Source organism: Hyperolius riggenbachi, chromosome 2, assembly GCF_040937935.1.
Source record: "Hyperolius riggenbachi isolate aHypRig1 chromosome 2, aHypRig1.pri, whole genome shotgun sequence".
In the NCBI taxonomy this organism is placed as follows: domain Eukaryota; kingdom Metazoa; phylum Chordata; class Amphibia; order Anura; family Hyperoliidae; genus Hyperolius; species Hyperolius riggenbachi.
In genome coordinates, this window is record NC_090647.1 from 363,160,433 (window position 1) to 363,177,482 (window position 17,050).

The 17,050-nt window shown below is 41.3% G+C and overlaps 1 protein-coding gene across 1 annotated transcript in view; it reads right to left on the minus strand.

The window, feature by feature from the left end:
* The window catches only part of HIPK1 (homeodomain interacting protein kinase 1), a 139,853-nt gene that overhangs the window by 88,730 nt on the left and 34,073 nt on the right, over positions 1 to 17,050 (minus strand). Inside the window, 1 exon segment of the mRNA XM_068266186.1 lies at positions 1,498 to 2,569. Coding sequence (XP_068122287.1) covers positions 1,498 to 2,567 — 1,070 coding nt within the window. The 5' untranslated portion in view covers positions 2,568 to 2,569.

Below are 17,050 nucleotides of genomic sequence, written 5' to 3' on the forward strand. Positions count from 1 at the left end.
ATCCCTTATTTCTAGAAGTTAAAGGATACCCGAAGTGACATGATGAGCTAGACAACTGTATGTACAGTGCCTAGCACACAAATAATTATGCTGTGTTCCTTTTTTTATTTCTTTGTCTGAAAGAGTTAAATATCAGGTATGTAAGTGGCTGACTCAGTCCTGACTCAGACAGGAAGCGACTACAGTGTGACCCTCACTGATGAGAAATTCTAACTATAAAACACTTTCCTAGCAGAAAATGGCTTCTGAGAGCAAGAAAGATGGGAAGTTTTTTTTTTTGAATTTTTAGAAAAAGAATTGTTTTTCAGAGCGGTTTTCCACTTTCCTATCCCTTTACATTGAGGCAGAAACGTCTCAGAAATCTCACAAATGCTCCAGCCCCCGAGTTTGCATTTGTGGAAAAACGACCCGCTCTGGTGTGCACCATCCCATTCACTTTCATTAGCCAAGTGGTTTTCCCCCTGCAAGTGTTTTAAAAAACGCTCCAGAATCGCTCTGGTGTGCACCAGCCCACAGTTACATTTCCTTGCTTCTAAAGTACAGTAGTACTGCTGGAATGTATTTATGGCCACTTGTCACCAGGGGCAGTGTGAGACAACAGAGGACTTCTGCTTTCAGTTTCTATAATTTTCTGCTAGAGAGATCAAAGCATTCCAAGAACTGACAGCACAACTAGTTCTGCCAACTGAGGTCAAATGCTGCGCACTTTTCTCAATTGAGATAAGTGAAGCTGCTAATGAGTTATAAGGCCTATTGTATTAGCTGTGAATTGTGGCAGTTATGCACATGCAATTTTGGATGCAGAATGCCAACCTAGGCTGCACCCAAATCTGGGGGGGGGGGGGGGGGGAGATAGGTGTTTAAATGATGCATGATGTAGTTATCGCAGCATGTATATAAATCCCAATAGCCATGCATGGCAATGCTAAAACATTCAGCTGCACACTTGCTAACACACAGGTACGTTTAACTCTGAAACAGATGCTGCACCCCAGTGGAAATCAGCCCGTACAGCAGTGAAATAAAAAGCAACATGCTAGATATAACTGTATTTCAAGTAAGTCACTAAATCTATACAGTAATTTCTGTGATTTTAGTTACAGCCGAGTCCATGGCATAGATATGCATTACATTTCCTATCAAGATGATTGTTCTGTCGTCAATACAAAGCACAAATTGTAAAATCCAGTGCAGAAAGCGTACTCAAAAACTTAGGCAATTTACAGATGTTATTAATAAAGCCAAAGCTGAATATACATGAATATATATTTTCTGAAAGGACTGCACATCAAGCTAAGCTACTCATATACTTTAATATATTTTTTTAATATGCACAGTACTGTTGCATTTAAAATATAAAAACAGTCTGTTGGGACACCATTCACACACAGACACCCAGAATGCTATACCTACATGTTCTCAGGTTACTGTACATACATTCAAGTTTGACTTTCTGGAACAATTACAAGAAATAAAGAGAATAAAAATCCAACTTACCTATAGTACCGAGACTGTAAGTAGGTTGAACATACAGCTTTCGACACGTGACTGGCAGACCCAAAGTCTATCACTTTGACTCGATAAGGCTGGCGCACTGGATCAACTAACATTATGTTTTCTGGTTTTAAGTCCGCATGAATCAGCCCTAAGCTTTTCAGTTTCATAAGCGCTGTGGCTACCTGCTGTAAGATGGGTCGGATATACTTCAGTGGAAGAGGACTGAATTTGTTTTGTTTCAGGAAGTCATAAAGATTCTGTTCCAACATTTCAAAAACAAGGCAAGTGTGGTTCTTGTGCTGGAAGCACTCATAGGAACGCACAAAGTTGTACTCATCCGCATTTTCACTGCTTAGTCGGGAGAGGATGCTCACTTCTATCTGACCTTGCCTGGCATAGGAAGGGTGGTTTTTTAGGATCTTAATGGCCACAATTTCTTTTGTGCTACGCTTCCAACATTTTGCTACTTGCCCAAATGTGCCCCGACCTAAGAACTCCAAGACTTCATAGCTATTGGTCATGGAACACAGGATTTCGTGTTGAACAAGTTGGTAATCTCCTTCGCCATTAGAACTGCTGCTTTTAGTGGTTACAGTGGTGGTAGTGGCAGCAGCACCCACCGCGGTTCTGTTTTGCAGCATCAGAGGTGGCCTTTCATCAATAATCTGCACACTACCGTTGCTGTCCACCTCTTCACTTTTTCTTTTCAGTCCACATTTTTGGTAGGGTTCCAATAAAGAAACGTTGCTTCTATGGTTTAGGATTTGGCTGCTCTGAAAAGATGTGGTGGGTCCGCCGCCGGTGCTGTCTGCAGCAGTTACCACAATGTGCTCTGCTGCAGTGGCTGGGATTAAAATGTTGGGCTCATAGGTGGGTAGGCTAAAACTTGCTACCTGGTGAGATGAACTTGCGTGCCCTTGAGCAATGCTTTTGCTGTGTGCGTAATACTTGTTACTATTACCCTGTCCTGTAACATCCCAGCCAGAAGGCTCAATTTTGAGTTTCTTTGCACTACAGAAGGCACTGGACGATACTGAAGGAGGGGAGAACACTTGCAGCTGTGATGCCATACCTAGGAGGGAGAAAAGAAAAGATTTTTTAATATACAAAGTACACATGGGCATCACAGTATCTAAAAGAGAAAGTGTTGTGGCATTGTGATTTTCCTGCACTATGTTTACCACATGAGCCAGCAGGACTGGCATATGCCTTCACGCAGAACTGCATCACAACTGCATCGCACTGACGAGAATGTCCCTGAACGATTCACTATCCACTCGATGTCCTGCATTTTGCAAGTGAAATTGGAAAATGCAGAAAGTCGGGTGCAGTATGAAACTGCCCTTAGACATTTTTTATGAAGTCTGATGGTAGGAACAATTTTCAGGCACTCTCACATGAAACAAATCCATGCAAAATAGTGTAATTGCCTCAGAATCAAGAGTAGACTTGAATTTTCTGCAATAGACGAAAGCCATCACAATTACGGTAGTAAAAAAAAAAAAAAAAAAAAATTATATTATATATATATATATATATATAATATGGAGTGGCCTAGTCAGTCTCCGGACTCTCAGTCTCCAATAGAAAACCTATGGAGGGAGCTCAAGCTCAGAGTTGCACAGAGACAGCCTGTGTGCAAACTTGGTCATCAATTACAAGAAACGTTTGACCTCTGTGCTTGCAAACAAGGGTTTTTCCACTAAGTATGAAGTCTTTTATTGTTAGAGGGTTCAAAAACTTATTTCACTCAATGAAATGCAAATCAGTTGCTATCTTTTATTTAAGGTTATTTTTTCGATTTTCCTTTTGATGTGCTATCTGCCACTGTTAAAATAAACCTACCATTGAAATGATACTGTTCTGAGACTTTTCATTTCTTTGTCATTGGACAAACTTACAAAATCAGTGAGGGGTCAAATAAGTGTGTGCGCGCGCGCGCGCACACACACACACACACACACACACACACACACACACACACACACACACACACTTTATGAGATTTCACATCTTAGCCACTGTTACTGTATATGTTACTGTATAGAACCCCATTCTAAACAGATGGTGAGTACTCCTTTCCTCCATGCACGGTTCAAGTTCTACTGTTCTTTGCACAAAAGGATATAAAGTGCATTTGCTAAACTTTTATATTGTCCTTGGATATAGTTATGCATGTTAATCAGGCCACCTCTAAAGCCTAAAGGCCCATACACACGTCTGATTTTTCGGAACGACTGGTCGTTTGAACGTCCCATCGTTCAGCCGTCCGCCCGCTAAATCAGGCGTGTGTACAGACTGTCGTTCGCGTGATAAGACTGAGTTTGAGCGATCCGCCTGGCGGACGTCTGAATGACAGGACGTTCAAACGACTAGTCGTTCCGAAAAATCAGACGTGTGTATGGGCCTTTATACACACATGCGAGGGATTAGGACTCAATCACTCATGCGACAATACAAGATCAAGGCTGTACAGACTTGTTGCTAGCCTATGTCAGGGAGGGTTCCTGTACACCATTTATAAAAATGAATGCGCTGCTTTGCTTATCTGGAAAATCTGCAAGATTGTCTGCATATACTTTTTCTGTATCTCGAGTCATTTGTCTGAACCTACAAAGCCTTAACCATCCCAAAATTCCGTATTGTAATATTTGTCTCGCTGCCCCCCCTACTGTATAATTTGAAATGCAGCCTTCATGACCAGAGATTGTCAAGATCTAAATAATTTCACCTTGCAGTCAAATTGTATGTTAATTGTTTGCAGCTTGAAATGGGGGAGGGAAGCTTCACAACATTGAAATACCTGCTTAAAATATGAATCTGAAAAGATCTTACAATGCAGCTGTGCAGGGACATTCAAAGAAACAGTGGTTTTTACACATACACACCTCTATTCAGGTTCACAGAACGCAGAGTACCTATACCACACTGAGGCCCCGTTTCCACTATCGCGAATCCGCATGCGTCTTGCGTATGCGCATAGACAATATAAGTGAATGGGCCTGTTTCCACTTATGCGTCTGCGGGAGCGTTTTATTGTGCAGAGAAAATCTGCACGGAACACCCTGCAGAATTCGCCTGCATGTGGAATGCAGGCGAATCGCACACAATGTATTTAATAGGGAAATCGCATGCGTTTTCCCCATGCGTTTTTTGCTGCGAATTCGCACAGGTACCAATGTAAATTCACACAGGCAGTGACATGGTTAAAATCGCATATACCCTCACCTATGCAAATTCGCGGCAAAAAACGCACGCGGAATCGCATCTGCATGCGATTTCATCAGCGGTGGAATCCAGGCGATTCCGCACCGCAATAGTGGAAACGAGCCCTTAGAAATTGCAAAACCGCAAGTGTTTATTGGAAAGGTTCATCTTTGTGTTCACACCAGAACACTGAATGCAAAAACATGCACAATGACTATGGAATGCAGCAAGCTAGACTCTGCTCACACTGTGGTCCACTGGCGTGCATTTTGACAAGACTGGGCTACTTAAGAGAGTTGAAATAATGCAATGATCTTCTATGAGCTACTACTCATTGACTTATTCTGCAGCATTCGTTTCCCCAAGCTATTGTGCCTCCATTATGTCCCCCATATTGGGGCTATTATTTCTAATGCTTCTGATTACAGTACCCTCTGATACTTCCCTTAATATTTCCCCATGTACTACAAAAAAAAAAAAAACAAAGTATATATCTATCTATCTATCTATCTCTATCTATCTCTATCTATCTCTATCTATCTCTATCTATCTCTATCTATCTCTATCTATCTCTATCTATCTATCTCTATCTATCTCTATCTATCTCTATCTATCTATCTCTATCTATCTCTATCTATCTCTATCTATCTCTATCTATCTCTATCTATCTCTATCTATCTCTATCTATCTCTATCTATCTCTATCTATCTCTATCTATCTCTATCTATCTCTATCTATCTCTCTCTATCTCTCTCTATCTCTCTCTATCTCTCTCTATCTCTCTCTATCTCTCTATCTATCTATCTATATCTCTATCTATCTATCTATCTATCTATATATATATATCTCTATCTATCTATCTATATATATATATCTCTATCTATCTATCTATCTATCTATCTATCTATCTATCTATCTATCTATCTATCTATCTATCTATCTATCTATCTATCTATCTATCTATCTATCTATCTACACACACACACACACACTTTTTTTTCCCCCAGACGGTAACAGGACTGTGGAGTCGGAGCGATTTTTGCATACCTGGAGTCAGAGGTTGAGGAGTCTGAGATGGACTCAGATGATTTTTGTACCACAGTCCTGGATGATAGTAATCTATCAATCAGTACCCATCTGTAGGTTTACCCAACACTGCAACTTAAAAAAGGGCCTAGAAGCCCTATCTAACAACCGGCAGTAGACCAAAGCAAGTAGGGAGACAATCCACATGGTATGGTACAGACTTTAATGTACACCTGAACTGAGGGGGGATATAGGAGGCTGCCATATTTATTTCCTTTTAAACAATGCACATTGCCAGGCAGTCCTGCAGATCTCTTTGGGTGCAGTAATGTCTGAATCACACACATGAAACAAGCATGTGGCTAATCCAGTCAGACTTCAGTCAGAGCACCTCATCTGCATGCTTGTTTAGTGTCTATGGATAAAATTGGGCCCATTTCTACTATGCCCGAAAATGAAGGGGAAATTACACACAAAAAAAAAAAAAAAAAAAAACACAAACCACCAATGTTTTCCATCTCTTTTTGAAAAGGCTTGCGATTTTCCAAACAAGTATAGTAAAGTTACAATTGAAATTGTGGTAATGCGTTCATACTAAAAAAAGGTAAATCGTAGTTCTGCTGCATTTCGATTGAGGTCAACAGTGCAAATCGCAAAAATTGAAAAGCAAATGCATTTGAAATTTGCGATTGCATATTGTGAATTTTTGTGTGAAAGGGCTGGTTGCTACACATTTTTCTGCTATTTTTTTTCTGCACTTAAACTGTATCTGAGTGGTTTCATGTAAGATTCATTGTGGTTATGTACAGAACCAAGATTAGAAAACATGGCCTTTGTCCAAATAGTCATGAACCTAACTGCATGTAGCTACAATCTGTGTACCTCGGAATACAACAATTTATAACCTAATGAAAAGGCCATCAGTCTCCACAACAGCTCTCATTCCAGCCAGTGCAGCCACGTGTTTCCCCTCCCTCATGTTCCCTGTCATTAACGTGTTTCTTGCAGATATAAAGCATCAAGCCTCATCTTCCAGAACAAAATCATTTAATGTGTACAACATGTTATGTAACCTTGTACTGGTCTATTTTTACTCAAGGATAATCCTTTCCTGTCACTGAAGGATTTTTTTTCCAACAACGTTTTCACAGCCTGCCAACTAAAGTAGAGAGGATTTCAAGCATGAAAATGTTCAATAAATATAAAGAATGAAGTACACCATTTGTACGTGTGGTCCCCAAAGTTAATGACTTCCTCAAGCATAAACCAAAGTAGAGAACAAGACACCACAAAACACAGTAAAATTTAAAATGCATGTAAACATACGACATACATTTCTCCCAAAGTAAAACGCATTATAAAATGTTTCTGCCACTTACAATAGGAAGAATCTGAAATAATCTGACTGGACTAGTTCAAAATAGTCAAACTAGTCCATCTACTCGTGGGCGATTGAGAATTTTCATGCGTTACAAAAGCGCTTCCTGCAAGGCATCTATACAAAGATGACGGCCAACCTCCCTATTCATTAGCACATCGTTTGGGCAGTTGGACTGAGAAAATTATGTTCAGCAAGTGATTTTAAAAATAAACAAAACCCTGAGACTTCCCCATGAGGAGATGGACAGATTTGTATGACCTACTCGAAGAAACTGTGACATAGGAATAAGTCTTTTAATGTGCATTTTAATCTGGAACAAAATGTACATCTTACGTATATAAATATATTTTATTTATGACTTCCATTATATACACACTTACAGGCATATATACACCTGCTGTGGACACCCTTTGGTTTTTATATACAATCCCCCCCCCCCCATTTTACACTGGCTCCATGCACCTGTACGGTTGAGCAGCCTGCCCCTTTTTTAATTGTTTCCCCTTGTTGTTTTTGATAGTTTGTGATGTCCTTTCACCATTATGAGCATATAATAAAGATTACATATTTATATCCTTGACCCGCTGGTGCATTGTGACATCCTCTCGTTTTGGTCACACAATTGTCCTATATCTCTAGATAAGCACAGTGAGGGTCTGATCTCTATTCCTTTTGGGCCCTTTTCCACCTGCAATCGCTAGCGTTCACGCTGAACGCTAGCGATTGCTGAATCGCAAAACCGGCGATTCCCCCGACGTTTGTGGCCGCGATTTTGCTATGCTATGCACTGCATAGCAAAATCGCGGCAATTATCGCTCCGCCGCGCGTTCGCGTTCCCGACAAAAGCGAATCGCGGTAGTGGAAATGACCTACCGCGATTCCTATGTTAAAAAGCAAACCGTAGCGATTGTAAAATCGCTAGCGGTTTGCGGTTTTGCGATTCAGCCAGCGCAAACGCGCTGGTGGAAAAGGGCCCTTAGGGCCTTTTTCCACTAGCCTGCGATTTGCGATTTGCTTCTGACTGCAAATCGCAAGGTACATTAAACTAATGGAAACTGCAGCAGCAATTTCCATGAGTGCGATCCGATTGCGATGCGATTTTGGTCAAAGCGCAATCGTCGTTCTGCTGCGTTTTGTATGCGATTGAGCTGGACTATAATGAGTATAGTAGCTCAATCGCAATCGCATGGTGGAAATTGAAACGCGATTGCGATCGCGATTGTAATCGCGATCGCAATCGCGATTGCATTTCATAGTGGAAAAGAGCCCTTATGGATTGTAAGCTGTGCTCTCTGGTTCTCTTGCTTGGTTACATAGATCTACTCAGACTTCTCTCTGGAGCTGAAAGCCTTAGGACCCTTTATCACTATATCAGTTGCTGTCAGTTATAACTGAAACGACAACTGATGTGCAAGTTGACGTCCATGTTGCCCTACAGCAGAAGCTATATTCCTGGTTAACGGAGTGCTAAACCGGAAGCTGTCACAGGGTCATTGCCATTTTTAAAACGAAGGATGGAAAATTCCATTGATCACAGTGGACAAACAGGAGGTTGGAGAGAGAGATTGAGGAGCATTTTTTTTCAGTTCAGGTTTGCTTTAAAGTGGATCCAAGATGAACTTTTATTCATTACATAAACTGAAAGAAAAGCACGGACTCCGGCACTCCACAGGAACTCTTCTTTTATTGATGCCACAAGGCAACGAATACAGAAAGAAAGCCACATAATTGTGTTCCTTCCATATAGTTTATAGGGCATTCCACAAGCCAAACACTTTTTTTTTGTTTTATTACTCTAACTCCCAATAAACTACACAAGCCTCACCCACAACTTCTCCAAGGAGGTTACTAGCCAGAGATTTCAGAGGCAGAAGGGAGGTGGGAATGAATTTTTCACAGGCTGAGGGATGGAGATGCAGTTGCAGATTACCTGTGTAATGATGACAAACAGAACATGGCCGCTCTCATTGTATCACAGGAATAAATCATCATAAACTGTTAAAGCTGTATGCAGCCAGATTTGCGGTGTAAACTATCTAAACTTTAGATAAGATATATAGACAAGTCACTTGTTATAGTTAGTTTTTCATCTCGGAACCGCTTTAAAGACTCCTCATATACTTTGCAACATGAAAGAATAGCATGTGTCTGAAAGTTCAAGCGTATACTATATCACTGAGGGAAGTATCAGCAACACTGCACAAACTTCCCAACAAACTGGACAATCAAAATATGCAAACACTTGCGATTCAAAGTAGCCAGAGGATGCAGGAATGGGTGCAGAAGATATACTTATTGCAAGATAAAAAAAAAAAAAAGAAAGCATTTTAAGCTATAAAGTAGGGGCAAGTAGAAGCTTTCTGCCCAGTCTACTCCCTAATATGCTGGGGATACACGGTACGTTTCTGTACCGTGTATCGAGCAGCTGATCCGGCCAGCTGATAATATTCAGCTGGTTCGATCAAACTGCTCGACTACCGCCGGCGGACAATGGCAGGGAATCGAGCGGCTGATAAGGAGCGCTGGCGGGGACGAGCGGTAATCGATCCGGACGAGCGGGGACGCGGCTGGGGTCGATTCGATCGACCCGTGTATTCCAGGCATTACAGGGATGCGTCGCTGTGGCAACAGCTGACACTTTACTACTAAAATAGACTGATTGGTGTACAGCTGTAAAAAGCACAACTATACAATGGATTCTTACGTTTTAACATATAGTTCCAGAAGTATTAGTTCTAAATTACAAAAGTCATTCCCATTTAATACCTAGTCTAAAATAAATGTGCTTGCATCTACAAAGGAGAATTCCACAGTTAACCTGTTAAGAGCGATACTTGGGACCTCTATACTACCAATCACGAAGATTTAGATTATTTTAGATGAGAAATAGGTTCATGCTTTAGATATAGAGCATTATAATCGTTATAAAGCATGTGCAGTAGCAGTCTTCTGTATGTATGAAGAGCAGTTTTACATAACGAGATAATGGTACATGAACTTCTTGAAGTTTTCTTAACTAAACGACTGTCTGGAGTACCAGATGAGATCAACACTGAGGCCCACTGGGAATCACTCCTGCGCTTGCAATCACATTAAAGCGGATCAGAGATGAAAAACTAACTATAACAAAGTAACTTGTCTACATATGTTACCTAAAGTTTAAATAGTTTACACAGCATATCTATCTGCAAACAGCTTCAACAGAATAAGATTATTTCTTCCTGTGATACAATGAGGGAAGCCATGTTCTGTTTGTCACAGGCTGCTTTCAGCTATCAGGAGATGCTGTCAGCTTGCCTCTGTGTAAATCCAGTCCCCTCTCCTCCTCCCTCTTCCCCTCTGCCTCTGAAATCAATGGCTAGTAACACCTCCCCCCTCCTTCTGCCCAGACTGAGCTTCTGTAAGCCCTTTCTACTGTCTGAAAATGCCAAGGCACTGTGAAAAATGTGGGTGAGGCTTGTTTAGTTTATAGGGAACTAGTAGACCCAAGCATGTTTAAAAACAGGCTCTAGTTTTTTTTTTGTTTTTTTTTAGAACGCCACCAGTCACTCAGGATGCGCGCGCACGCAGCAGGTTTTCAAGGCAGCGGAAAGCACTCTAGTGGGTCTCAGGCCTAAAAGCGGGTATTTTCTTAGTGGACAGCTTTTTTTTTTTTTTTTTTTTATAATCATAACAACATGACCACAAGGTATTCCTTTGGTTTCTGACAATCAATGACAAACTGAATGAGCTGCATAGAAGCCACTTAAAAGTACCATTTAAAACAACCTTCCCATGAGTTGCCAACCTTACATAATGCAGTGTTTGGTATCCCAATGGTTTATTGAACTATCTTCCATCTTACCCTCCAAGTCTCCTACATTTCACTTCCTGCAGTATATGTTGATTTTCTGGCACAACAAACCTTTAAGTGTTTTTATGTACTGACCTTTAGTTATGAATAGTTTGCTACCTATACTTCAGCTTTCGAGGCTGCTGTAACAAAGAGAATAATTATTATTGGGCTAGCAAACAGCATGAAAGCTCAACATTAATTTCCCTTCTCAGTGGTAGCAAAACAGCTGGTATCAACTTCAAAAGATCAATGTGTATGCCAGCAGCTTTGATGTCACTTTAGGACAAGGGTTATTTGAATAGCGTATACACTGAAAACAGTGGAAAGTCGAAAGACTGGAAAGGACCAGGTTCTGTATGGAAAATACTAAAATGCAGTCAATTTGTAACAGTCATGCTAAGCTATTCCTTAGAGACATTTTGTTAGTTTCTTAGGTAATCTATAAAGTTAAAGGGACATTCATGAAAACTACTTTGGTGTGTGGCAAGAGCCCTGTAAAAGCAGTTCCATCTCCAGTCAGCTACAAGTCATCAGTGTACCCTTGGGTAGGTTTTAGGGGGTATCTGAACAGGTCAATATGTTACAGTTGGTTTTGGGTCAAGTAAGCAAGCGTGCATGTGTTAAATAAAAACTAAAAAAAAAAAAAAAAAAAAATGCAGAGATTTATACATGTTTACAAATGCAAAGTCTCAAGAATATAGGATCAATCAACAGTTATTTTGTTTAGGGTTCTATCTCACTGCGCATGTTGTCTTTCCAGCACAAACACAACAGATTAGATGTGCAGTGTGATTACAAAGTGAAGCATACAGTGCAAAGAAAGTATGCTTCACTGCCACTGTAAAACCTCACGTCAACCGGCTAACACAAAATGCTGTGCTTTACTACGCTGCAACAATGTGACAGAGCCCGTATACATTCAAGCTCACATGAAGATTGTATAACTGAAGAACTTGGATAATTTGTGTTTGCGATAACACTGAGATGTACCTCTTGTAATCAGGGCTGTAGAGTCAGAGCAATTTATGGGTACCTGGAGTCGCATTTTTAAAGTCAGATATACATATCTGATTGTGACTGTATATATGATGTGTACACAGGAATCTTATATACTAAACAACATTATGCTGTAAGAATAAAGCAAGATGTGTAGCTGTGTCTTTAATAGAAATGGTCAATGAGATGGAAACAATTCTGCACTGATGCCGGTTTATGCAAATGTATGCCCTCCCTTTGCTCATGAAATCAAATAATTTAATGTTAAAGTGAACCTCCAGACTAAAAATCTACTCAGCAGAACTGAAAAGGCTTGGTGTTTCTTTAACAGTTTCACAGCATCAGAACTTTGTTTTTCTTACCAAAGTATCATTTTTAGCTGCATTTTTAGCTACCCTCCACCCATCAAAGAACACTGCCTGGGCATTTTTCCCCTGATGATGCTGTGCAAAGCATGATGGGATTTCTGATGTTCTCGTTGCCTATCAACTGGGAAGGGTGATCAGGACACAGGACAGTTGGAACTGTGTCTCATGCTCCCTGTCACCTCCTTTCAACCAAAAAGATGGCTCCCCTCATGAGATTAAAAACATTTACCTGTTCTTTTAAAAACAGGGTGGGTAAGAGATTATATTAGATAGCTATTTTAATTAACATAACTAATGTTACTAAATGACTGTTTGTTTGGGCTGAAGTTCCTCTTTAAGGGCTCTTTCATACAGGAACGTTGCGTTGCTGTGGGCGTTAAGGTCACATAACGTTCCCCTAACGCAACGCATGGTGGTGCTAAAGTTGGACGCTACATAGAGATGCGTTATGTGTCTCTTGGTGCGCAGTGTTCATTCGATACTGAGAACGAAAACTGAGCATGCGTCAAAAGACTGGAGACCACGTGATCGGAACACTCCGCATCACGTGGTCCCGCCAGCCAATCGTCGCACAAAGCGGCCGCTCCAGGAAGAAACACGTTACGTCAGCACAGTGCAGTGAATATTAGCCATGTGGCTAGGCACAATAGCGGACTCTCCCCTCCTCTCCTGCACTGAAAAAAACAAAACAAAAAAACCATTACCAAGCATGTGCAAACAGTCTAATGCGGCTAAAAACACGTATAACGCACAGCATGCTGCACTTTCATTGAACGTGCAGTGTTACACTGTAACGCAACGTGGGCACTGTGAACAGCCCATGGATTTTTCGCTACTGTGAGTTGGGCTGCGTTACAGGCTGCTCTAACGTGCACCTGTAACGTCCCAATGCGAAAGCAGCCTAAAGTTTGGTTTGAGGACTATGAATTAAAGAGTATCTGAGACGGAAGAAAAGAAGTTTTATACATACCTGGGGCTTCCTCAAGCCCCCTTCAGGCTAATCAGTCCCTCGCTGTCCTCCTCCGCCACCTGGATCTTCAGCTACGAGTCACGGTAATTAAGCCAATCAGCGCAGTCCGGCCATGTGCCGCTTCCGGCGGCGGAGTGTGTGCATGCACACTACGCCCGATTGGCTCAAGTACCTGGACCCATAGCAGAAGATCCATGTGGCGGAGGAGGACAGCGAGGGACTGATTCGCCTGAAGGGGGCTGGAGGAAGCCCCAGGTATGTATAAAACTTTAATTTCATCTGTCTCAGGTTTACTTTGTTACATAGTAGTACTACACATATGCCCTCCCTACATAGCTGCAGGGAATCCACTGAGAATGTTGTGTACATTGAACACAGAGGTGTGGTCTATCACCCATAAACCTGGTTCAGATTGTACCTGAAGAATGTGTAACAAAGGAAGAATCCCCTCATTCCCCTGCAGAGTACCTGCACATAACTTACATGTACCCACAGTTACATTGCCTAGGGCCTGATAGATGTTCTTTGTTCCTGTCTAACTTTTACAAGTACTCTTACCAAGGACTAGTTTTAGTCTATGGCAAAATATTAGATACAGAAGATCAGCCTGATATCCAGGTACCGGTAAGTGGTATTGTTTAAAAGGGACTAAATATAGCAGCCTCGATATCCCTCTCACTTCAGTTGTCTTAACATTCCTAAGCGTTGGCAGATAAGAGATGCACTTCATGTTACATAATCTCAACCAACAAGATTGTAATATGCAAATTAGAGTCGGAGGAATCCTAACTTGATGAGTCGGTGGATTTTTGTACCGACTCCACAGCCCTGCTTGTAATGCAACCGTCTGATATTTTGAAATCACAAGTATCTGCCCACTTTTTTTGTAGACTTTGTCCGGGTCTTTTAAGGTTATAACTTTTATTTTATGTAGATCCATGTGATGTACTATCAGTTAATGTTAGAAAGTCTCTCATTTATTGATCCCTTTCTAAAACTCATAATAAAGTGCTTATCTGCTGTAAGAATAAAGCCTAGTGTGGAGTTTCTCTAGTGTGAAGTGCAGCAGTTTCATTATGCAACCAGACATTTATACACAATTTTAATCTGGATTACAGTACATTAGAAGGGTTTATTTTAGAGCCATATGTTTATTTTACTGTGTATTGTCAGCTGTAGAAACAATTCCACATTAACAAACATTTAGCTCAAACTAAATAAATTTGATAGATAGAGATAGAGAGATAGATAGATAGATAGATAGATAGATAGATAGATAGATAGATATATATATATATATATATATATATATATATATATATATATATATATATATATATATATATATATATATATATATATATATATATATATATATATATATATATATATATATATATATATATATATATATAACTGGGCTTGGTGTTTAATCAGCATTATACAGTATTACTACATTCTACATATTCCTACAAATCCAGAGGTGCTGTCTAGGGTTGTCGCGATATACCGGTATCGCAATATACCGCGGTTTCACATTGCATGGTAATCATGGTATGCAGATTATTGAAATACCGTTTTTTTGATGCTGTCCCCGCCTTCCGCCCGCCACCGCGCCGCTATTGCCCAGCTCTCTGTCTCCCTCCATTAGAAAAGCAAGCTCCCAAAGCTTGCTGACTGGTGCCGGATGGTGACGCACAGGACAGGACGTCATGCCGCGGCTGGAGCGCATATGCAGAGTGCTCCTGGCCGCGGCTGGAACGCACAAGCAGAAAGCTCCCGGCCAGATACACGGAGCTCACATTACAGCCCTGCAGAGCTTCCTGCTCTAAGGATGAGCGCCGCCCCTCTCATTCCCGCCCAGCATGTTTGAAAGTGCGTGCCAGGCAGACACCAGCATGAAAGCCAGCAGCGGAGAGTTTATCAGCTGCAGAGACTAAGCTGACAGAGCTGCACAGGAGGTGGGGAGAGATGAGCTGTTTCTTCTGCGTGTTCCAGCGACAGAACCAGAGACGCTGAGGGCTCGTTTCCACTATCGCGAATCTGCATGCGTCCAACGCATGCAGATTCGCACATGTAATGCAAGTGGATGGGCCTGTTTCCACTGTAGCGTTGTTGAGGTGCGTTTTTTTCAGTGGTAAAAAAATCGCACAAAAGAGCCAACGAATTCGCCTGCGAGTGGAATGCATGCGAATCGCCGCTAATGTATTTAATAGGAAATTCGCATGCGGCTATGGTATGCGAATTTTCATGCGAATTCGCATAGGTACCAATGTAATTCAAGCAGGCAGTGACATGGTTAATTTCGCATATACCCTCACCTATGCGAATTCGCGACAAAAAACGCGCAAAAATTCGCATCCGCATGCTATTTCATGGAATTTCAACAGCGGTGGAATCCAGGCGATTCTGCACCGCAATAGTGGAAACGAGCCCTGAAGCACAGTGGAAGGTCTGCACTATATTCACTGTAGATAAGCAAGCTAAGTTTCTGTGTCTGGCTGCCCTTTTGTTGTCCTGCTTTGCTTTTTTACAACCCATATGCTCCTCTCACCCTTCCTTCCTTCTTGTATCCCCCTTCCCAGTGCTTTAACCCCTGCCCTGCTGAACTGGACCACCTGTGGAATCTGACTCTCACACATTTTTCAGCATCTGTCCCTCCTACATTTCTCTATCTGCCTTACTCCCCCCCTCTCTTTTTCCTCTACCTCCTCTATTTCCAGACACTCTTCCACTTTCTTGCATCTCTCTCTGCTATCTCTTATGCTGGGTACACATGTTGCGATTTCCCGCTCGATCGGCGGGACCGATCCTGGTCGATCGATTGTTTCCGGCATGTTCGATCGGGTTTCGATTGATACAGCTATCAGTTTTGCATACTTAACATGAGCAAATCGACAGCTGTATCAATCGAGACCCGATCAAACATGTCGGAAATCGATCAACCAGGATTGAGCGGGAAATCGCAACGTGTGTACCCAGCATTACTGTCCCTACCTGCCTTCTCTCACAGACTGCTGTGTATTTCCCTTCCTTCTCTCTCACTTTCCTCTCTCTGACCTATTAAGTTTATGAGGTATTTATTTTATAGTGCTTCAGTAAAGATTTTATAACGTTTATAGTTATGTCACTGATTGCCCTCAGAGGAGCTCACAATCTAATCCTACCATAATCAAAGTCTAATGTGTCTGATCTCTCCCCATGTCACCTGTGACCTGACTACCACCACGGCAGATAAGTTCATTTTAAATAGAACCTGCATTGCCAGCCACAGATCATGCAGGCTCAGGTTAATTGAAATGAGAATTGTGTAATACCGTATACCGTGATACCGTCATACCGTGGTATTTTTTTTGACGGTTATCATACCGTGGATTTTCATACCGTTGCAACCCTAGACTGCTGTCTATTGCCCTCAAATCTGGTTCCGATGTTTGGAGACAGTCTGAAGTGACTCCAAACACAAAAGCCCAAACACCTCTGTGCCTGCTGGCCGATAATTTAACTTTTATCTTTTGAGAATCTACCCCCACCCCAGTTAGCGCACCTTATAGAACTTTACCTCTAACAATTTTCTAAATTGCAAATATTCCATCAGGATAAAAATAAAAAAAATAAAGTATTTTACAAGTTAACAACACTTCTTACACTATAGATTTTCTGTTCATCTTGACACTTTCACAGTTTGCCATCTAAATTGCAATTGGGCTAAACCAAGCACATGACCAAGCACCACTTTGGTGCAAAACAGCTGTTACGCTCATCTGTTT